Source organism: Pyrus communis, chromosome 13 (assembly GCF_963583255.1).
Source record: "Pyrus communis chromosome 13, drPyrComm1.1, whole genome shotgun sequence".
NCBI classification, from domain to species: Eukaryota; Viridiplantae; Streptophyta; class Magnoliopsida; order Rosales; family Rosaceae; genus Pyrus; species Pyrus communis.
In genome coordinates this window covers 18,014,051-18,037,663 of record NC_084815.1, presented here as the reverse complement: position 1 = coordinate 18,037,663, position 23,613 = coordinate 18,014,051, and the positions used below count along the sequence as shown (strand labels likewise).

The 23,613-nt window shown below is 36.5% G+C and overlaps 3 protein-coding genes across 4 annotated transcripts; 2 read left to right on the top strand and 1 right to left on the bottom strand.

Annotated features, from left to right (window-relative positions):
* Positions 1-327: 327 nt before the first annotated feature.
* LOC137712988 (uncharacterized) lies at positions 328-1,312 on the bottom strand. Its single transcript, XM_068452211.1, has one exon. The coding sequence runs from the start codon at positions 884-886 to the stop codon at positions 413-415; it is 474 nt and encodes a 157-aa protein (XP_068308312.1). The 5' UTR covers positions 887-1,312; the 3' UTR covers positions 328-412.
* An 11,892-nt stretch (positions 1,313-13,204) lies between these two features.
* On the top strand, positions 13,205-17,467 carry LOC137713055 (rab GTPase-activating protein 22-like). 2 transcript variants are annotated; one of them, XM_068452291.1, is made up of 6 exons: positions 13,205-13,337; positions 13,385-13,694; positions 14,653-14,788; positions 14,913-14,962; positions 15,695-15,748; positions 15,917-17,467. In XM_068452291.1, the coding sequence occupies exons 2-6, from the start codon at positions 13,465-13,467 to the stop codon at positions 17,169-17,171; spliced, it is 1,725 nt and encodes a 574-aa protein (XP_068308392.1). In that variant the 5' UTR covers positions 13,205-13,337; positions 13,385-13,464; the 3' UTR covers positions 17,172-17,467. The 2 variants fall into 2 exon arrangements, with proteins under 2 accessions (XP_068308392.1, XP_068308393.1); XM_068452292.1 differs by lacking the exon at positions 13,205-13,337 and having other exon boundaries at positions 13,515-14,006.
* A 917-nt stretch (positions 17,468-18,384) lies between these two features.
* Positions 18,385-23,594, top strand: LOC137712622 (protein HLB1-like). The gene is made up of 14 exons (XM_068451731.1): positions 18,385-18,920; positions 19,395-19,520; positions 19,739-19,808; positions 20,303-20,416; positions 20,660-20,743; positions 21,239-21,289; positions 21,479-21,508; positions 21,657-21,719; positions 21,857-21,922; positions 22,088-22,216; positions 22,394-22,429; positions 22,696-22,815; positions 22,980-23,150; positions 23,325-23,594. Exons 1-14 carry the CDS (start codon positions 18,499-18,501, stop codon positions 23,433-23,435), a joined length of 1,593 nt encoding a protein of 530 aa, XP_068307832.1. The 5' UTR covers positions 18,385-18,498; the 3' UTR covers positions 23,436-23,594.
* Positions 23,595-23,613: the final 19 nt, after the last annotated feature.

Here is a 23,613-nt window from a genome sequence, read left to right as displayed (position 1 = left end):
TCACATTAACCCTGAATAAATGACATTTGTAGGTAAAAACAACTTACATGTACTGTTATTGTGAAATACGTATAAAATTATAGCTAATTCGGAAATTAGAAATGATGGTCTTATGAAGTTTAATTGTTAGTACAATGTTTTGGTAACTTTATATAAATCTTCACACATCAGAAGAGTGACTTCAATGACATAAGTATTACTGTTATCTCTTCCTCCATCGTCATATTAATCCTGAATAAATGACATTTTGGAGGTAAAAACAACTTTCATGTACGAGTGTAACTCTGTAAGTGGCTTAATATTTTCACACATGACGGCTTTGAAAAATATAATAAAAAAGATAAATTTTTATTTAACCATATAATTAACCCCCACAAATTCACCTCAAAACCGTCAATTAATTTCCTTAACCTCATTCATTGACCTTCTCCAAATACTTCTGCTTCTCCTCCTCCGTCATGAACGCCGTGACCGGAAAAGACTTCCCGATCCCCATCGGAGTCTTGAAAACGATCTTCTTCCCCGCCGGATCCTCAACGCTCATCTCAGATATGGTGACCCACAAAAAAACCTGCTTGCTCTTGATCCCAGTCATCTTCTTCATCCTGCACTTCTCCACGTACCCAGTCACCTCAGTTGCGTAGCTGACACGTGTGTTGGACCCCTCAAAGAAGTGGTCGTAGGGTTGCTTCTGCTTCATCCACACGAACCCAGTTTCTCTGACCCTCCCGCACTCCACGAGGTCCTGCAGGGGGAGGACACCTTTGGGAAACCCTAGCTCTTGTAGCAGGTCTATGGACTGCCGGTAGCAATCTTCGGGGCCGTAAACGATCTCGGCCCCGGCACGCTGCTTGTCTTCAACAACAAGTTGCTTGCCACTAGCCATTTCTTGAGGATTATCGTGAGCAAAATCTTTGATATTTTTCGGAGTTTTTGGATGGAGGGCTTTGAAGGCTTGGAGCTTTTTGTTAGTTGGGTTGAATTAATGAATGGGGAGAGTAATTAAGAAAGGGGCTTAAAAGTTGTTGGATGGAGGTTGAGCAGAATTAGGGGTTGGAAAGGGATCAGGTGGGTTGTTCACCAAATGGACATAGGGTTTATTGTGCCATTGCCGGTGGGATGCTCTCACCTACTTTGTGTTCATGGTGATAATAATAGACTAATAATAGATGGGTGATGTTATTTTGAGGGTCGGAGAAATTTTTCAATATGTTAGGAATACGATTTAGCGTATCAAGTATAATACACTTTGTTGGAAACTTTAAATTGCCAGAATGTTGGAAACTCTTTCAATTCTTTTTCAATTATATGTTCTGCAGAGTGAGTAAAGCCCTCAAGTGGTAATCGAAATTAGCTGTTTTTATTGAAACAATGCGAGCATGTCCGGGCACATTGGGGAGGCCAAATAACCATGAGTGCAGATAAACCCGAGGAATAAAATTTCTACCAATTATATATTACACTGGTATACCGGTCCGTATTCTCAGCACACTAGAAAATATCTCAAAATATACGCTTGCTGACACATTCTTTATTACAAGCAAAATTCTATATCCGTATATAATAATTGTTTATTTGTATTAGAGAGAGTGTTAGCTAACGTGCCAATTTTATGTATCACATAACATCTAATTGCTCACGACTTAGCTAAAGAAAAGTTAGCTTTGTTCATGTACATTTGGTGTGCTTACCAGTTACCATTAACTTAGGGTTTCTAAAAGGGGAAGGAAAAGGCTTTGCAACGGCTTCACATGGTTTGGCGTGTTGGATGATTATACTAGCTATGTTAGATTAAAAGTTGGTCTAATAGGATACCAAAACCAAAACCTAAAACCCACGGCTCCAATCCATCTGGAAAATGTTTCTGAGGGCTAGGGTAAATAGGTACTTGCACGTTGTGACCAGGAACATCGTCGGTTGATCTTGGCCATTAAAACATCCATGATCAAGAACAACACGAGCGTGTGTCCGACTGATCTTAACAAATCCATTATAAGATCTTTCCAATCACTATAATATCAAAGAATGTTACGTTGTAATGTTTTCTTACTAGACTTACGTTTTCAAACCCATGCTTGCATTTTCAGACAAGTATATAATGCATGTCATCTCACTCTGGTAATATCTGCTGGTGACTAGAAGTTGAGAAACTTCTAAGTGTAAATTTGTTTGAATGAATTTTAAACAGAAATGCAAAAATAGGTTCAATTCTGCCAAGCGTATAACGTTCACAGCTGAAAATTAGGTAAAAGATCGGAGTAAAACAACACAAAACTTGACAAGGTTTGATGATCTTACGCAGTGGATATTCCGTATGTACCACAATATCTTGGTCAACTGACAACTACAGCAACTATGAGCATTACTATCTACAAAATTACACTAATACAAACAAGAAACATCCGATTAACAGGTGATAGCTTTCTCTGCGGTTAATAGTTACATATATGCGTATCTAAAGACCAAAAATCAACTACGATAAACAAGATAAGACATTTTATGAACAGAAAATCCAGGTCAAGACTTATTCCTAAAGAAATGCCATCATATAATGAACTTTTCCTTAGAAGAGAGAAATAAACGAGTAGTAAACTGTTGCGAACAACACAAGAAGCTCGTATCAACACTAGTGCTTTTCCTTGTCCTTTGGAATATCCTTCGGTGGAACCTTTGATTCCAGTTCCTTGGTGATTCTAAGAGAAAATCCATTAAGTTGGATTAAGATGCAAGACCACTAACAAAAAATATATGAAAGCAGAGTAAATTGTTTCGAAATAAACATAAAACGACATGTCACAATTCATTGATTCCTCGAGATCACACTTAAATGGTATTTTACACAATAATCAATGTCCACTGTCCAGGTTTGGCTGGACAAAATTTTGTACACCGCACCACTGTTTGATAACAAATCAATCTTGGTTTATCTTAAAAACTATGGACACGAAGAATAGAACCAAGTAATACAATAATGAAAGTCTCTTACGAGCTGCCCTTCGATTTGAGGGCTGATTCCAAAATATAGAAACTAATGCCCTACTCCAACCAAAGAATCGAGACTAGGGTAAAACTGAAAAGCTAAGATAAAAGAGAAAAGGCATGCCTACTCGTTTAGGTAATACAGTAAATCTAAGGATTTGAAAATTAAACCCTTCAAACCCCCATCAAACTAACATCTCTCACACAGGAGACCAATTTCACACCATTACTTGCTAACTTACGAAACCTTCCTCTTTTCCAACATCAAGACAAAACAATGAAAACAGTTCATGATAACATCAGAAATCTTCACCCAATCTGAATATAAAGCATGTAGCAATCTGCGGAACGTTAACTCTAATCCATGTTAAGAGTGACACTAGCACGGTAAAGAAGCATTTTCAAGAAACGTATAGAATTCAAATGAACTGCCAGATTAAAATTTTGACAAAATTGAGCCCCTACTTGCAAACATATAAACAATTTCATGGTGTACATATTTTACAGAAAAACAAAACGAAAAAGAAGGAGAAGAGGATTACTTGGGGGATTCTTCCTCGAGCCAGGTGCGGATATGTTTGACATTGCGCTTGAAGATGGTAGCTGATTGTCGCACATCACCCCTCAGCATAAGAATCACTGCGCCTACACCAGCGACTGTCAGTATGAAGTTTGTCAAAGCCATACTTCTTTCTGCTCCTTGCAAAACCTAGTTCCGCGACGATGGAATAAGTTATTCCGCATTCAATCTAGTAAACGCAGTTCAAAACATAAAACCAAAGTTTTAGCTAACTCAGCCAAAAGGATGGATATCTATTCGCGGAATATTGCGATTATCGCTATCTTTTCGTGTGCCAAGAACACTATTTTACAAAATGATACAACTATGTTGAAAAATCCGTCATATTTATTGTCGAAAAAGCTCAGGAAATAAAACCCAAGTGAGGATTAATTAAAATCAAAGTCCAGAGTTCATCGTAACATTAGTTCAATTCAAGCAACATCAAATATTCAAATCAATAATTCAAAATTTTGAAACTTAAATTAGCTTCCCAACTATTCAAACACGGAAGCAAAAGCCCCATCTCAACTGGGTCAGTAGCCATGGCCGCTGAGTAATTAATAATATTATTATTATCTTAAACAATCTTAATCTGAATCAAATCACAAATCAGCACTACAATGTAAAATTGGATTCAGAAAATCAATTGTGAATATAAAAACAGAAATTAAATATGATAGTGGCAGTAGATTACCCAAGAGAAGTTCGGGCGGTGAAGTGGGAAACTTGGGGCTGCTCCTGGGCGGGTGGCTTCGCGGGAAACGGAGACGGCGGTGCGAAAATGTGGTGGCGGAGAAGGTGTAGAGGGATATTGTGAGAGAGAGTGAGAGAGAGAGCGTGAGCAACGAAGGTTGCGGATCAAGTTAAAATATGGATTTTGGGCTTTCTTGATATTTGCATGGACTCATTTTTTGAGGCCCAATAAGTCGTTGTTGTTTTTGGTAATGGACCTATACATGGTCCAACCGCCCTCGGTTGTGTTTTCAATCCTCTCAATTTATTCTTGGCAACTATGGTTCCCACTTGAAAATGCTTATGGAGAAAGCACTTGTGCTAGTGAGCGATTTTGACAGAAAGCACAATAAATCAAGTGCATTTTGAAAAACTACTATGAAGGACATATTCAAGAAGCTAGAAGCTTCGATTGAAAGCAAATAACAAGTTCCTTTGTAATATATGAGCATTTTTATGTTTTTGTCGCACGTTTATAAATAGTTCGGGTATTCTGAGGTTGTTTCTTGCTCTACCAAAGCTCATAGCATCCAACACATGTACCATTCAAGTCATAACTTGTTGAGCGGGAAGGAACTCCAAATTGTCGACGTCTGGGTCCACAGCTCGTCTATATAGAGGGATGTAATTTCATTTTCTTTCTTTCTTTTTGTTTTTTTTTTTTTTTTGATTGAGAAAAGTTTAGGGGGAGGGGAGGTCACCCCATCCCCAGAGCTTGGACATATCACAAACCACTTTGAGGAATTACGGAGGGGATGTTAGCCCTTTTCTTGGTTTTTAAGATCCTACCAAGAGGGATTGTCATCTTGAACTTAGACCTTGGTCTAGCAAAGAGAATGATCATTATCTACTCAACCAACCCTCATTGGTCAAAGATGTGATTTCCATACACTCTTTTTAGTTTTCAGAAATTCAAACTATCAAATTAAATAAACAAAAATAACTATCAAATTAAACTAAAAAGAGTGTGTTTCTCATTTAGCCTAATAAAAATTGAATCCATACAATGAGAAATGAAGACAAGGAAGAATCTAGAGTTTCTAAAAAAAGTCAAGGAAGATTTGCACTAGGAAACCTAACATGTAAAATCTTTCCAAAGAAATGGGGTCGTCATGATAAGGGTTCGGAATCAATGGCTTTAGTTTTGGGGCTATCAATATTATCCAAATTCCCACCACACTGACCGCACCAAACTTTGGTTCTTTCTTGTCTCACAAGATCTCTCTTTTTCCCTTTTTAAAGCTACACTTTCCCTACCATCATGATTAATCACAAGAAATAATATTTTCAAGCAATATTTTTTGGCTCGTTAATCATCAGCTACTTGTGTTTTAAAATAAACTCTTAATACATGTAATCACTCACAAATGATCTTCTTATTAGATATAAATTCAACTATATTTATATTCGTCAATGGACGAATTCAGAATGATCGATCTCATAGTTTGACTCATTTTGTATGAAGAAAGAAAAAAATTATTATCACTTGTTATTCATTTTGTAAACACTTTAATGACCAAGAAACACTCTTCTAAAAATTCTCGTTTAGACGCTAATCGGATGGTCACCGACCCGATTAATCTCTAGGTGTTTGAAAATTAAGAACAGACGCTTAAACCTACTCAAGCATCCGCCTAGGCACCCGACTAGATCGCATCTCTCGCTTAGACAAGAAACTTATAACTTTCATTTTGCATTTTATTTTTTTTAATAACTTATAAGAGACTTGTTGAATAATTACATGAACACACATTATATATTTGTTCCTCATGTTTTCAGTATGTTCTAATACTTTATAATTTATATGCTATTATATTTTTTAGTTTATGTATCGTAATGAAACTATGTATTTTAAGTACAACCAGACACTTATTTATAAAATATATAATAAAGTACAGCCAGACATTTATTTATATAATAGATAATAAATTTACTTACTTGCCTAGCCGTCTAGACGTTAGGCTCCAGCCGCCCGCTCAACTAGCGTCTAATATCTTTTAGAACCTTGCCAAGAACAATGTAATGCTTTATGTTCAAATATATAATCCTACGCAACTATAGTGAGTGATGTGCCTTATTAATCCGAATAATTTATGACCTGTTTGGTGCAGCCACATACACGGCGCACATACTATTAACACTCTACTAATCAGATGGCTTATTATGTGCTTAATGCAACCACGTACACCAAACGGTTGTGTACATACTAAAACACTCTACTATTTCGAAAAGTTTATGACGTGCTCAATGAGACTGCATACACCAGAAGATTGTGCGCATACTAGAACACTTTTAATTACAAGTAATTTTTTACGCCATTTAATTACAAGTCCACGCTATTCAGCTAAACATGAATCAAAGGTTTCTCATCGGAAGTTGGAACTACTATCTAAATCTAATTCAAAGAGACTCATGGATATGAGAAATTTTATTTGAACTCATCTAACCTCTTTTTACACCCAGCTTACTCTCTTCATCCATTTTTTTTAATTAAAGAATTAATATCTTTTTAAACTCAAATTTATTACCTAAACTACGATTGCAAACCCAATTCAAAATGTAAAACTTCCTTTGCCCTTGTATAATTGCATATGACTAGCATTTCCATGGTTTTTTTTCCTGCTACCAAACCCATCCATAGACTTGGGATCCAAGAGATCCTTCCATAGATTTGAATTTGCCAGAGAATGCGATGCAAGCTCCAGTTCAGTCCATCACTTTGCCAGAAAAAATATTTGACCTTGAAGCTTTTGATTTGGATGGAGATATGCCACCTGCTAGTGAGTGGTCAAGGTTTATGAGGTTGGGCAATCGTTATTTACAACAACAATCAAGTTATATGTCTTTGCATTACTAATCAAAAGTTCTTATAATGGTGTTTTGGGGGCAGACAGATGGCAGAAAAAAAACAAATACAATATAATATAATCAGTATAAAATTTAATCCAAAGAAGAATCAAACAAACAAAATATCTATAAATCGAGTCATACTTTAGTTGGAGGATTCAAAACTTTAAAATCACTATCCATCAATAAAAAAAAACTTGTTTTTATCTATCAGAACTATTAAGGTTATAGCTGGAATGGACGTAGAATAAACAAAGGATGATGATAGGGTTTAATTATAATGTCTGGGTTTATTAACAACTTTGAATTTTATTATTAATTTCATTTTGTACTTAATAGTAATTATGCAACAAGGTAAAATAGATAATTAATATTTAAAATTTAAATTAAATATAAAAAAAATAAATGAATTTAAATAAAATTTCTCTATGGATATTGATAGTAAAAGGAGTGAGTGGGTGGTTGTCTCAGAATCTCCCTTGATAGACTTGATGATTCAGAGTGGGTCCCACCACATAACTACAAGCGGGGCCCTTTGTTGATCACGAGTTTGGTCATAGTGGGATCTGGACCCTTGGTCACTCGCAGCATCACCAGAAACCCTCCAAGTTGCATAAAAGAGAATATTTTGAGACTCGTGGAAACTTGCTTTGACAAACCAAATCTCATCTATATATATATATATGTAAGCGAGCATCCTAAAATAAAACATTCAAAATACCACAAGATTTTCTTTTCAAGATTATAATAAGGATTTCAAAATTATATATATTCATGTTGTAAAGGATACATGTACTCAATTGTCATTACAAAATAGCAAAGACTAATACCAAGGTCATAAGAAGAGTTTAATATCGTGAGCTTGTAACTAAGACTATCTCTTAAGAGGGCACTTGGAATCGAAAACTGAAACCGAAATATAGCTTAATTCAGATCGCATCAAATAGTTCGATTTTTGCAAATTAAAAAATTTCGGTTTGGAACCAAACCTAAAGCTAAACTAACTGTTTGGTTTAAACGAAATCGAACCGAATTGCAAATATTAAAAATATTTAATTTAATTAATAAATTAGGTGTTGGGTGTAATTGGTTATTTAGTAGAATCCTCAGTCCAGTATGGACTCGACCACAACTTAGCATGGCCACAAACCATTCGACTTGGATTAGGTGATAGCGAGAAACTTGAAACCAAACTTCAAACTTGAACGAATGCCCAAAAGGGATTTCCTGGAATTTAGTATGGTGGTTATCAATTTTGGTGTTTATTTCTGTATCGTTTGAGGGCTGAAACAAATTGGAAAAAAAAAAAAATATTAAAACATCCCTTGGAGATGATTTGGACACAAAATTTGGAGGCATTCTTCAGTGCGCCCCCCCGGGGGAAGGGATCCTTTCCGGATCCCTTTCATCTATTCCTTCTTATCAAACAATCTGGACCCTTGAAATTTGATCCAACGGCTAAAAATATGGGCCCATTTGAAAAATTATTATAACTTTAGCCGTTGAATCAAATTTCAAAAATCGAATTGTTTGATGAAGAAGATTAGATGGAAGGGATTCAGATACGATCCCTTTCTCCGCGTGGCCCGGGGGGGTGTGGGGTGTGGGATGTGCGACAGAGGGTGAGGTCAAAACATTGGTAGTGTGGGTCTCAAAGTATGTTGGTGGGGTGGGGTGGTTATGTTTGTGTCTGGGGCGTAGGAATTACATGATCCAGCAACTAAACTATAGAATTTCTCCAATATTTGGTTATTTTTCTTCCACTCCTTGGTTAGAGAAGGTCCAAGCACGATATTAAAGTAATTGATTGTATGATTTAGTTCAGCTGGTCTTAAGCTCACAAATACATTTTACACGCTCAAAATGGACAACAAATAATAAAGGATTTGATTCGCTTTTAACATTTCACTACTATACATAGCAAGTAACAAATACCAAAGCTATACGAGAAATTATAAATACAAATTGAATAAAGTCTGTGAGCGGATCGTGAGATTAATTCAAGGTCCATAGGCAAATGTATAAACATCATTTGTCAGATTAGTACTTTTTCCCCATATCAAAATATGTTCCGAGTTTAAATCTCTATCCATATAAAACTACTAATATCATTTCAAAGTCTAATAATATCCAAAATTATATATATACTAAAACTCATGTTTGCTTGAAATATTGTTCATTGAACAGTGTGATTCCGCTTTTGCCTCTGCTTGATTTGTTTTGAAACACGTGGGATCCCTTCCGACTTCATTTGGATTGCAATAAAACTCCTAATTCGCCTCTAACCAAAAGACTCACAGATCTTCAAGAAAGAACCCAAAAGATCATCAAATTCATCGCGTTTACAATGGAGTTTCCTAATTTACTCGCAAGTAAATTAGGAAACACCATAGTGAGTATCCCATGCTTCATGTGATGATACTTTAAAAAATAAGCCGAGGCATGTGGTCCGGCAACACTTGAGTGCTTTTGTCTCCTCATTGTCTCTGCAAAATGTGCACCAATATATAATTAAAATCCCACATCTAATTTGTATTTGTAAATTGTGTGCCATGTGAGCTAATTCCATCTTCAATAATCCCACTTAATTATAATAATAATCACAACTTGTCTTTTTGACTTTTGCATATGCTTATGGAAGTAAATCACTTTTAAGAGGCATGTTATGATGAAACATCTCAATTATGCAGATCACAGTGATTGTGGGAAGAGTATAAAGCCAGGGAATAAGGTCATAATTAAAAGATAAAAGTTCTATCAACTATCAAGTTGGTTGTCCATATGTATTTTTTTTAGTACATTGATATTTTTACACTAAGGAGACAGGGAGTGCGGCCATTTGTATTCTTTTGTTCTTGGACCCGACTTCTCTGCCCTCCCAGTTCCCATACACTCTCATTCCCTCCTGTTTTGTGCGGTCACGGTTAAGTTACGTCAACATTTTATATTGATTTTTTTTTATAAAGATAATAAAACAAAAAACAATAATGATATAAAATTTTGATATGACTTAACCGTAACCGCACAAATAGAAAGGAATGAGAATATATGGGAACTGGAAGGGCAGAGTAGCCAAGTCCTTTGTTCTTTCTCTTATTTGCACGTTAATGTCCAGCCTTTCATAGTGATACTGATGTAGACGACCAAAATATCTATTTACAAAGAATATTTTGGTAGTAGAGTTAAAATTCAAAAACTAAGCTATAATTCATAGGGTTATTCTATACTCTAGAAGAAACAACCACAATAGGATGTGATCAAAATTTTGAGGAAAAAAAATATAATCAAAATGGGGACTGACTATAATATTTACATGTATTTAATATACTTATTATCTAATGTTTAATTATAATTCATGTGAATATATGTGTTTAATTCAATCACCATTTGACCGTCGAGATGATAATTGTATTAAATACATGTAAATATTGTAACTCCGAACAAAAGAGATTGCACTAAGCAGTATGAAATATAATTAGCTGGTCAATCAGTCTATACAGGTGAACAACCAACACAACATCGCGACTAAATCTATAGATTAATGCTTTAATAAGATAATTATGGTAAACGTTTACCAAAATTTAGTCCACAAAAGTGATAGAAAATAGATCTTCATCAAATTATAGATTTACCCTATTCAAATTAGGAACATTGTAGATATAACATGTTTTTAATAGTACTTACTGTTACCATTAAGTACTACGGTCTAATGATATTCTTCTTTATTTATAAGGCGAATTTGATTCTTAGGTTCGATTTTTGTCAAAAATGATTTTGAATTACATTATTACTACCCCATTGTGAAGTTAAGCTGTACCACTACATCATTTGTTTGCTCTGAACAAAATGAAATTACCGACACATCATAGGCCTGCATTATTGTTTTTCTCGCAAACCAACCGAGAAAAATTGGGCCAAATTGGGCCGGACCAATCCTAATTTCCCAGCCGTTGCCCTCGCTCCGAGACTCCGAACCGCCAAGTCTCCGATCTACCTTTTATCCTGTCCCACTCACTCTCTCAACGGAGAGGGTAGAGAGATAGAGAGAAAGATTCGCATACCAAGTTACCAATAAAGACTAGAGGGAGAGATATATGGACATAATAATATAATAATTTTTAATTGGCTTATTCGACCATCTCTAAAGGAGATGTCAAATCTAGATGGAATTTCAAGTAATCAAATTTCCATGTAGGAGTGACCTCCAACCGATATGTCAATCTTATGTGGATTGACATGTAAGTTTTCATATGTCAAATTTGACATATGAGAAAATGTGATGTCAGTTTTTTTTAATTATTTTATTATGTGGATCTTATTAATGCACCAATTATAGATCTTGAAAAATGTATTTTAATTGATTTCTTTTTAAAATGGGTCATACAAATATCATTTATAACAAAGAAACATATCGGTTGAAAAAAGAGAAAATCTGACATTGCCACATCAACCATCAAATTAACATTTGACATTTATCTTTTGACATATCCTTTGGAGATGCTCTTATATTAACATTCCACAAATTGTTGAATAAACCCCACATACTAAATACACCCAACATTTGATTTTTCAATGAAAAATTATCTTAATATATCCCCACATACTTCCCCATAATATCCTTACACCTCACATTCTCAATATACACCTTATATTTTCTACATGCATCCCATCTTTTCTATACACTTCACATTTCTCAAATCTTATAAAGCGTTTAATTTGGACAAAAAATGCCGATTGGAATTTGACAAAAGATGCCGCTTGGGATTTAAAGTATATGTGGGTTGTTTTCAATTCCACCATTAAAACCATGTCGTCTCTTTTTAATATTTGGTGATAATTTTAGGTGTTTAATTCTTCATGTAATCGTTGTGATCTCTACAAGATGAATACGAACATAGAAGTTTGAATAACACAGCAAAAGCAAGATAAAATAATTATTGATGTAGTCAAAATCACTAAAACAATAAAAAATATGAAGTCTTACCTCATGTGAAGCTTCAGAAACATCGATTTCGTGTTTCATTCATCAAAAATAATTTTTCTCAATCAACATGTTTGTAGTTATTTTGATACTTGAAGAAGATAAATAATACATTAAAAGTGATTTGGGGTGTAATTAGAAATTTTTTATTTTTTTTAAACATAATAAGGTCAAAATTGTCATTGTATAGTAGGGTAAATAAATCATTTAATATTAATTTTTAATGTGGCGTGTATTCAACATTTTGTGAGGTGTTAATATAAAAAGTCTTTATTTACCCTACTATGCAATGACAATTTTGACCTTTTTAGAATTACAAAAAAAAAAAAAAAAAAAAAAAATCTAAATACACCTCAGATCACTTTTAATGTATTATTTATCTTATTCAAGTATCAAAATCCCTCTAACCAATGAAACTACAAACATGTTGATTGAGAAAAATTATTTTTGACGAATGAAACACGAAATCGATGTTTTGGAAGCTTCACATGAGGTAAGACTTCATATTTTTTTTTTATAGTTTTAGTGATTTTGACGACATTGATAATTATTTAATATTGCTTTTGCTGCGTTATTCAAGCTTCTATGCTCGTATTCATCTTTTAGAGATAACATAGATTACATGAAGAATTAAACACCTAAAATTACCACAAAATATTAAAAACATACAACATAAGTTTTAATGGTGGAATTGAAAACAACTCACATATGCTCTAAATCCCAGGCGACATCTTTTGTCAAAATTCCAGTCGGCATTTTTTGTCCAAATTAAAAGCTTTATAAGATTTGAGAAATGTGGGGTGTATAGAAAATATGGGGTGCATGTAGAAAATGTAAGGTGTATATTGAGAATGTGAGGTGTGAAGATATTATAAGTAAGTATGTGATGTGTATTAAGATAAATTTTTATTAAAAAACAAATGTGGGATCTATTTAGTATGTGAGGTTTATTTAATAAATAATTATGGAATGTTATTATAATAAGCCGTAAATAAATTATTTAATATTAAACTTTAATATGAAGTGCATTTAACATTACTTGGAATGCTAATATAAAAGCCTTTTTAATTTCTATAATCCTGCCTTTCAATTCATAGAAAGAGAGCGCAATCTCTAAAAAACTGTGAAAACCAAAGGCAGTTTAGAGAGAGAAAGCTAGAGAGAGAGAGAGACTGCCGAGGGTTTTCTGTTTGGTCATGGTGATTTAGCCGCCCTGCAGCGCCTGAGCGACAGAAGGCGAAGAACCCTGATTTAGCCGCCCTGCAGCGCCTGAGCGACAGAAGGCGAAGAACCCTAATTGCTGAGGGGGATACGTATAATTTGAGAAGGGGCTCATCGGAATCGAGGGTGAGTTTTTTCATTGATGCTCTTCGGCGGTGGAGCTGATGGTTGGAAATGGATCGTGTTCGCGGAGGCTAGCGCCGGCGGCGGCGGCGGCGGTGGTGGGGGGAGAAGCGGTTCGCTCATCGGCGGCGGCGTCGGTGGCGGAAGCGGCTTCTGGTCTTGGACTGCTTCCTCCAATGTCGGCTTAGCCGTCGCCGTCACGGCCATGGCCGGTATCGCCTTGGCCGCCACAGTCGTCTACTCTCGTAGGTAAAGCAAACAAACAAAAATTCCCAAAGAATTTACTGAATCGAAATCGAAATCCCTAGATTCGTTGTGAGTGCAAAACCCTAGATTCTTCAATAGCTTGACAGATTGATAGGTAGACAAAAAACACACAAAGATGATTACGCATCAGAAACAACCATTAATGAAAGCCCTACGGCGGATTCACACTTCTTCTAATCCACCTCCACCGTCGTCAAATTCCACATCTTCACCGTCGTCGTCATCGTGGATACATCTACGATCGGTTTTGTTAGTCGTTGCTTCCTCGTCTTCCTCACCAGTTTCCACTGATCGGTGAGTTTTCACTGTTCCTGTTCTTGCCCCATATCTCTGTCCCTTAAATTTGGTCCCTTTCAGTCTACTTGGTTACTTAGAAATTGTGTGAATAGGAAGAAAAGCTGGGATTTTTCTGTTTCATTTCACATTTTTTTAAGCACCAAAGGTGGGGTTTTTCTCATTTTTTATAAATTAGATATGTAATCCAGTTGATTCTTGTGTTGCGGAAACTGTCCTGTTCAAGTACTTATTGCCTAGTCTTCCTTTACTACTCTCCTGTAGTATTCGGATTCTGAATATTGTTTCCATGCATTAGATGTGGAATGTCGGAAATGAAATTGGGTTCGATTAGGCTTTTTGTGTCACAAATTTAGAGGTCCAGTTCTTCTGTTGTCTCCGATTCATTGAAAGAAGAATCTTCTTTGTGCGTTTCGTGTTTAGTCATAAACCTTGCACTGTCCATCAAAATTATTCTCTCTACTTCGGTGGCAATAGTTCTGTTGTCCTTTCGTAGTTGACCTTATTTTTTATAGGTGATTTGCACATTGTTCTTTCTTGATATCTTCGTTTGTCTTTTGTATACCACTTTGGTTTTTAGTTATGTTTGTTTTACTTATGCTTCCCGCAGTGAAATCTGATCACTTGTATTTGTCTCTGTCTTCAGGGGCAGTCTTAAATCACCTTGGTCCCGTAGGAGAAAAAAGCACGCCCTTCTACCAAAACAATGGAAAAGTTTATTTACACCGGATGGGAAACTCACTGATGGTGGTCTCAAATTTTTGAAGAAAGTTCGCAGTGGAGTATGTTATTGACTTTTGTCAGACCTATCTTCTATTTTCCGTCTAATTGTGTTAGTTGTTGACTTTTTTTTATCAATGTATGTTTTACAGCTGTTGGACATTAATCACTTACTTTCTCATGCAGGGTGTTGATCCAAGTATTCGAGCTGAAGTGTGGCCGTTTCTTCTTGGAATGTGAGTATTTTCTTCTCTATGCGATTGCTTTAATGCTTCAAGTTGTGTATCTGTTATATGTAAATTAGTTAGTGTATGCTTTCAAACTTGTTGCAGTGATGACTGTTTGGTTGCCTGGTCCTGGGGAATGCTTGGTCCAGGGAGCCTTGCAGGTGTCTGCTATGAATTATGATGATTTTTTATCTACCCAGATGTACTTTGTCTTTTCTGGTGTGTCTCTATGCTGTGTTTTCTGAGTGCTTTGAATACATTCACGCATTGTTTGATTTTTCCTTGGTCTTTATGTACTTCCTCTGTGATTTTCCTAGCGCCTAAGATTTGGTACAATGAGGAGGGATGAAAAACCTCAATGTGTTTGTTTTAAGTTCCAATAGTTATTTAGGCCTGGACCCTCATGCATGGTACTATCTGTTTTTATGGATGTTTTAGTCGTGATTAACATGAGAACCTGCATCTGGGTGCATGGTGTTAAATTATGATAAGGAACTTGTATTTGTATATGTAGTTTCTTTTTCATTATTTATCCAGCCCAATTTGCTTTCTGGAGGTGAAGGTTGGACCTTTGATTCTAGTATGGCATAATGAAATATGGAACCTAATTTCAGTTGCCTTGTAGTCTCACAAGAAAAATGAACTTATAAAATGCTTTTTTCCCTTTTTTGGATGCTGAAAAAAATTTATCTTGGATTTTGGTACTGGCTGATTTAACATTGATTTGTTCTTTCTCAACAGCTATGATGTGAACAGTTCCAAGGAAGAAAGAGACTCTGTAAAAAACCAGAAAAGGTATTGTCTTTCAGTTCTTTGCCCTCTTCCTGTACGTAAATTTCATATGGCATATTCCTTGTCACGGTTCCCTATCTCTCTCATTTGCTTTATATGTGCATGTTCTTCTTCTTCTTCTTCTTCTTCTTCTTCAAGGTGTTCACACTTTCTTAATCACTTGCAATGCAGAAAAGAATATGAAAACTTGCGGAGACAGTGTCGCAGAATTTTAACACAAAGTGATAAGAGCTCGAAGTTGAAGGAAACTTCTGGTAACAGTAGCACTGAGAGCAGCGGGGATTTCAGTCAAGTTTTAGATTCTTCTGACCAAGGGGATGTTACAAGTGCCAGGAGGTACATTTCAATTGAGGGAGGAGACCAATTACCCAAGGATTCAGATAACCCTGTAGGCAATCAAGCTGTTCAGACTTCTGAATCACTTGAAGGAGTTGGTGAGAAAAGTGGAGTCACCTGTGACGATCCTTATGCTGCCGATACGGAATCAACTTATTCTGATTCCTCTGAAGAAACTGATATCACTCGACCATTACTATCCACTGATGTTACTGAGGAAAACTATGTTGATGACAAGCCTAAGGAGAGTTCCTCTCTCTCCAATATTGAAAACAAGCCCAAAGTCCACTCAGCAGAAGATTTTGCCACATGGCAGAGGATCATCCGCCTTGATGCCGTTCGCGCAAATGATGAATGGATTATTTACTCACCATCACAGGCTGATGTGTCAGAGATGAAGGCACAAAGACTAGCTGAAAGTGTCGGGTTAAAGGATTATGATCACTTGGAGCCATGCAGGATTTTTCATGCCTCTCGCCTGGTTGGAATCCTGGAAGCCTATGCCGTGTATGATCCTGAGATTGGGTACTGCCAGGGGATGAGTGATCTACTCTCTCCTATTATCTCAGTGCTGGAAGAGGACCATGAAGCCTTCTGGTGCTTTGTGGGTTTTATGAAAAAGGCACGGCATAATTTCCGACTGGATGAGGCAGGAATCCGGAGGCAACTTGGCCTTGTTTCAAAGATTATCAAGTGCAAAGATGTTCCTCTTTACAGACACCTGGAGAAGCTTCAAGCAGAGGATTGCTTTTTTGTGTACAGAATGGTGGTGGTTCTCTTCAGGAGAGAGTTGAGCTTTGAGGATACACTTTGCCTCTGGGAGGTAATGTGGGCAGATCAGGCTGCAATCAGGGCAGGTATTGCCAAGTCTGCTTGGGGAAGGATTAGGCAGAGAGCCCCTCCTACTGATGATCTCTTGCTCTATGCAATAGCGGCCTCTGTGCTACAAAGAAGGAAGACTATCATAGAGAAGTACAGCAGCATGGAAGAGATCATGAGGGAGTGCAACAGCATGACGGGCCGTCTGGATGTGTGGAAGCTTTTAGATGATGCCCATGACTTGGTGGTGACCCTTCATGACAAGGTTTAGAAACACCCAATGCTAATGCTAGGCTTTGATCTTTTGCTATCTCTCTCGCCCGCCCTCCGATTCTGCTTTTCGTTATTTTTATTTTTTTTGTTGTTGCACCTGGTGGGGATCCCTTTGAAAGCAAGGGATCTTTGGGATGAGTTTCGCACTTGCTTGAAACAAGCATCTGATAGGCAAATTCTGTATTGGAGTAAATTATGGGATTTACATATATAAAATGTATTGCTCGCACTCTGTTGCCCTTCAGAGTGACTGGCAGCAATTCAGAATTAGTAAATTCAGATCAACAACCTTACTTTGATTTATGAACGAACTTTCTTCTTGAGTAAGTTGTGTTTTTGGTGGCAGTGGTTGACAATCAGAAGGTAGCGAGTAATGGAGTTACAATCTGACCCCGGTTGTATATTTCGTTGCATCTTTCTCGTCACGCATTGAGATATAGACACAATAGAAACAATCGGTTAGAAGGCAGATTCTCTTTGAGTTAAGATGTTTCGTCAAATTCAAATCTTGCGATTGGCATCTGATTCATGCAAAGCTATGGGTGTTACCCTCTTATACCACTCATAATTCAGTCCAATTTTGCAATGCTATAGCCTTGCAGTCGTCAAAAAAATCCATAGATCCATTAGATACTTCAAACTCAGAGTTTATGGTTTGTTTCGGAGGAAACTTTTAGTATGGCATAACTTACTCGAGGACTTGTCTGAAATGGAGATGCTATGTGCGAAAGTTGACATACATGGTTACACGTGACGTGATGGGTTTGACATGCCACCTTGACATTCTTGTTTCCAGTAAGTCTCTTCCCATTCGTAGGGAAGCCCTCACAAACGGTGGTACTATTCACACATACAATTTTATTTCTCTTACTTTCTCAATTTCATGCTGTTAGAGTGAATGAATTGAAGATAATTAAAAAACAAAAATTAATCCGAATAAATTGAAGATGATTTCAGAACAAAAATTAGTAGGAATGTGTAGAAGACAAAATAGGATGTGTGAACAACACTCTCTAATTTATAATCTATTCGATTTAAATACCATTTAGCCATTAAGATGTATGGTTGAATTCTTTTTTTATTTTTCTGATTTGAAAGACTGATCCGAAGAAAACGTTGCAACTTGCCAAAATACAAATTTTTACTGTGTTATGAGTTGGTTACTTCAATTTAACTCCTCCGGGATCCGTACGGCCGCTTAATTTTTACTTTGCTCAAAGTCTAACTTTGAGCAACGGATCTCTCTCTCTCTCTCTCTACGACCTCTCTGTAACTTCACAGTCGGATCACTCTTCCAAATCCGAGCCCTCCTCCGATCTCCCACAATGTCCACCACCACCGAACAACTGCACGTCCAGAACGGACTCGTACCAGATCCGACAACAAATCCCAAACCCGAATCCGAATCAGAGCCTGAACTCGAAGCTGAACCAGCACCAGCGCCGGAGCCCGAAATGCAACCGGAACCGGTGCCTGAACCGGAAGCTAAACCCGAGCCAGTGCCGGAGGCCGAAGCTAGACCGGAACCTCTACCCGAACACGAACCGGTGGTGGCCGATGCCGCGGATCCGAAGGTGAACGAAGTGGTCGAAGCCTCGATCCAATCACACAGCCCAGGAGCTGCGCATCCGGAGCTGAAGAAAGACGAAGGAAGCCGTACATTCACGATGAGAGACCTGCTTAGTGGCTTGAAAAATGACCAATCAAACGACGTCGTTAATGGTTCCAGCTCCCCTTACAGTTACAGGTCTGCATTCCTTAATTTGAATTTTAAATTTTGATTCTTTTGGCCGTGTAATTGTGCAAAATTCTGTTTGTTGTGCTTGAATTTCGTTCAATGTGGAGAATTAGTTCAATTCATGATCTTTTTCTGCAATTCCCACTTTCGGGTTTTCGAATACTGGAATTCACATGAAGGAGGATAGATATTTGAACTTTGAATTGTTATGGTGGATTAGCATGTCTCTATTTCGACGAAATTAATCAGTTTTAGTTGTGGATCAAATTATTAGTGAATGGAATTTGTGTTAGGGGCGGTAAAAATGTAAGTTTTGTATGGTCATTGTAATGGGTTAATGATGAAAATTGGAACATTAAATTGGGTAGCTCGATTTACATGTCTCTGCTTTTGACGAAAATGATCAGTTTTAATTATGGATGGTCATTGTAGTTGATCACCTTTGTACTGTATTTGCCAATTTGTCGGTTTGAATTGTATCAGTGAAGAAAGCCCACAGGAGCAACACTCAGAGCAGAACAATGCTGCAATGGAGTTGATCAACAGCGTTACTGGTACCGATGATGACGGTCGGTCTCGCCAACGGGTTCTTACTTTTGCTGCTAAGAGGTATTGTATTCTTTGTCTTTCCTTCTTACTTGTCAGCTCGTAGGTAATAGTATAATCCTATATTTTAGTACTGATACAAAGTTTAAGTTGTTTGCAATGTGCATGGTCATACTTCTCTTTTCTTATATTTCTTTCCAGAACTATGCGAAGTTTGCAACCGCATAATGTCTTTTGGGTGTTGCTTTCCTGGAATTCTTATCTGTACTTAAATTTTGTAGGTATGCTAGTACAATAGAGAGAAATCCAGATGATTATGACGCACTTTACAATTGGGCGCTGGTTCTTCAGGTTTGCGATACGGTCCTGTTTGATATTTGGTTGCATTTAATTATGGTTTCTGCTTATCAAATTTCAACCAGACGGCTTTCTCTGATATTAACTATTTCTTAGCAATGCAACTGTGAGAATGGTTTTAGTTTATATGGGTTTCGAGGCACCTGGTAGTAAAGAATAACGCACTGAAACTTTGTCTACCCCAGTGTGTTTTCTACACTAAATAACCCATTCTACATTAGCCAACGTTTTCCAACTCCCTATAGTCTATACATTAGTCAATATTTTCCACTTGGGTCAGATGCGTGGTATGAAAAAAGCTGTAAGTACCTTCATTATGTTAGCTCTTTCCTCCAGTTATGCACCTTTAGATGTTTCAGCTTCTTTATAAATGCTTACATAACGTGAACTGTCACTTGAATATTTTTTTTAAGGACATTTTGTCTTCCTCTTAGGTGCACCAGTGTCAATTCAATTTACTATCTAAATGATCCTCATTTGGAACGCAGGAAAGTGCAGATAATGTTAGTCCAGATTCTACTAATCCTTCTAAGGATGCTTTGCTTGAGGAGGCTTGCAGAAAGTATGATGAGGCTACCCGTCTGTGCCCAACACTTCATGATGTATGTTTACATATCCTTTTCCAATATAATATCATCAAATAACTAGTGAAATTAGTAATCTTGAAAGTGCTATGATAGGGCACTTCAGAAGGTGTCTATATGTTTGTTGATGATCTTTTCATAATTTCTGATTAATTATCTCACTTGTGTGTTCTTCTCAAAAAAATAAAAAAATAAAAAATAAAAAAATAAAAATTCTCACTTGTGTGAGAGTGAAAATAATGCGTGATTATAACTTGCCAGGCTTTCTATAATTGGGCTATTGCTATCTCTGATCGGGCAAAAATGCGTGGTCGTACAAAGGAAGCTGAAGAACTATGGAAGCAGGTTAGACCATAATTTGAGGGCTTCAGCCTTGCAAGATAGAATTTACTTTCTTTTTTCTGTGTCTTAACTCTTAAGAAAAGTTGCTGCTTGTGTTAATTTCTCCTTCAGCTGCTGTTGTGGCAGCCTTACACTTGGCAGCTGTATTCTGACACTTGGAAGCTGGATATGACTTTAATATTCAAAATATAATAGCATAGAAACATGAGCAATTGCTGCTTTTTAGTTTTATTCTTTTTTTTTTATTAAAAAAAAAAAAAAAAAAAAAAAAAAAACAAAGGCCTTAGGACTAGGTGATCTTTTGGAGGTTTTAGGAAATTAGGAGTTTGCTTCGTAAATCAATTTTACTTCTCCTTAGATGTGGTGGTGCTGGCATCAAGTGGTGATAGCTTTTATTTATTTCTTGTCAAATCATAACCAATTTGATTTTTAATTCCTAAAGAAAAACATAGTCGAATAAATGAAGTGATTTTTACCACCCCTTGATTTGATTTGCAGGCTACAAAAAATTATGAAAAAGCAGTGTTGCTTAACTGGAACAGTCCCCAGGTATGACTCAAGAAATTGTTGTATTAGGCTTATTCCTGTTTCTTATGATATTTTACAAAAATCAACGTTATATACAGTTATTTAAAGAGAAACAGATTATGAAACCTTCTGACTTGATGAAAGGAAAAATGTACTTATTTGCGTTGTCTCCTTTGTTTCCTAGCACTAAATCCATGTCATATATTTCAGGCACTTAACAACTGGGGGCTTGCTCTGCAGGTATCTTAAATTGCATTAGTATTTGACTTTGATTTAACTTATTTTAGAAGAAATAATATCTTTTTGAATTTTCTCCTTGCTCGGCATATATATGTTACATGTCATCAACTCCAAATTGACTTTTTTATAAAACAATTATACAATTTAGGAACTCAGCGCAATTGTTCCTGCACGAGAAAAGCAAACAATTGTAAGATCTGCAATAAGTAAGGTACCAAATAATAAATTTTTGGAGATATCAGAATGATTGAATGAATGTGGATGGGAAACCAGAAACTTATTTTCATCTTTGAAGTGTTTGTTTCTCATTTATACTGTCATGACTTGTGTCACTTTCTTCTGGTGCAGTTCCGTGCAGCTATCCAGCTGCAGTTTGATTTCCATAGAGCAATTTACAACCTTGGAACTGTATTGGTTAGTTTGTTACTTATCTTAATAATTTAGGATAATATGGTACTCCATTCATAATTTAAATGGATTCTCGGTTTCCTCTATAGTGGATCAAGAAACCACTGGTTCTCTTATTTACTAGTCCCCTGAAACTTGAATTACCAAAACTTGGTTTTTTCTTACTTGCAGTATGGATTAGCTGAGGACACACTAAGAACTGGGGGATCTGGACATCCCAAAGAAGTTTCACCTAATGAGTTGTATAGTCAATCGGCTATCTACATTGCAGCTGCACATGCTTTGAAACCAAATTACAATGTAAGGTTCCCATTGTTTTCTTTCTCTATCAATTTGATTTGATATTTATTTGGAGAAAAGGACAACACTTAAGTGAGAGAGACATAAAATTTACTTGGTTTTATTTTTCCTTCTAGGTTGAAGGATATTCATTTTGATTTGTGTATGCTAAGTTTTTGTGTGATTAATTATTTACAGGTTTACAGTAGTGCCTTGCGGCTGGTGCGATCAATGGTAAGAACTAATACCAATTTCAATAAACCCCTTAGGCTTCTGTAGAAATACTTTTGGTCAGTTATGAGATTGGGTCTCTACCGGTTCTCCATTGTGAAGTGGTCCTTATGACAGTACCGTACATGATGTGCGTTCTTGATTATTCCATGATCTTCAAGACTTAATCTCCCAAATCTTTCAGTGGTCATACCTTGATGTCTGCTTAATCTAGTTGGTTGAGATATTTTTATTTGGTTTGCTTACATGACGATTTCTAATCTTTACAGCTTCCTTTACCATATCTTAAAGTTGGATATCTTACTGCACCGCCAGCGGGAAAACCAATTGCACCTCATAGTGATTGGAAACGATCGGAGTTTATTTTGAATAATGAAGGGCTTCAACAGGTAATCTTTATCATTTTCTAGTGTATATTAAGCGAAGAAAAATCATCTGCTCATTCAATTACTGAATTAGTTGTAGTAACTTTCCTTGCTTGTGCCACAAGTGTATTCTTTATCTATTTGTTACTTATTTGTGTTCTTTCTGTTCATCTACCTCCTTTCAGCAGGTTAGCAAAAGTGAGGCAAAGAATGTACCCCAAGGCATGTCAGGCAGATCAGTAGAAGCAGCTATAAAAGTTGAGGTTCCAGATATCGTTTCTGTTTCAGCATGTGGTGATCTGACTTTACCACCTGGTGCAGGCCTTTGCATTGATACAATTCATGGACCCGTCTATCTGGTAAGGAATGCCCTTCGTAACAGATAAAATTCTTTATATGAAGAGAAGTTCTTTTGTTCTTTGTGGTGGCTACAAATCATAGAATTTTTTCGACCGTATATATATATAAAGTGAACTAAAAACATTGCATATGTATATGAAAAACTGATTCTAATGCGAATGTCCAACCTCCAGGTTGCTGATTCATGGGAATTCCTTGATGGATGGCTTGATGCAATCCGTCTAGTTTACACCATCTATGCTCGGGGTAAGAGTGATGTTCTGGCAGGTATAGTAACAGGCTGATTTAACTTAGTTTTTATTTTTCTTTTAATGTATCATCAGTTCCTTGATTTTGTTTCGAGTGATGTATAATTTTCCGATTGAGAATGACTTGTTTGAATAAACTCTGTAAATTACGCATTTTTTGACACAACCAATGCAATTTTTCTTTGCATAGTCAGATTTCACTCTGTTGAACCAC

Bases quoted from the DNA above. Each gene is read 5' to 3' on its own strand.
- LOC137712988 (XM_068452211.1), bottom strand. From the start codon at position 886: ATGGCTAGTGGCAAGCAACTTGTTGTTGAAGACAAGCAGCGTGCCGGG.
- LOC137713055 (XM_068452291.1), top strand. From the start codon at position 13,465: ATGCTCTTCGGCGGTGGAGCTGATGGTTGGAAATGGATCGTGTTCGCG. The intron at 13,695-14,652 runs GTAAAGCAAACA...CTCTGTCTTCAG, and splicing joins ACAGTCGTCTACTCTCGTAG to GGGCAGTCTTAAATCACCTT. The intron at 14,789-14,912 runs GTATGTTATTGA...TTTCTCATGCAG, and splicing joins TGAAGAAAGTTCGCAGTGGA to GGTGTTGATCCAAGTATTCG.
- LOC137712622 (XM_068451731.1), top strand. From the start codon at position 18,499: ATGTCCACCACCACCGAACAACTGCACGTCCAGAACGGACTCGTACCA. The intron at 21,720-21,856 runs GTACCAAATAAT...CTTCTGGTGCAG, and splicing joins TAAGATCTGCAATAAGTAAG to TTCCGTGCAGCTATCCAGCT. The intron at 22,430-22,695 runs GTAAGAACTAAT...TAATCTTTACAG, and splicing joins TGCGGCTGGTGCGATCAATG to CTTCCTTTACCATATCTTAA.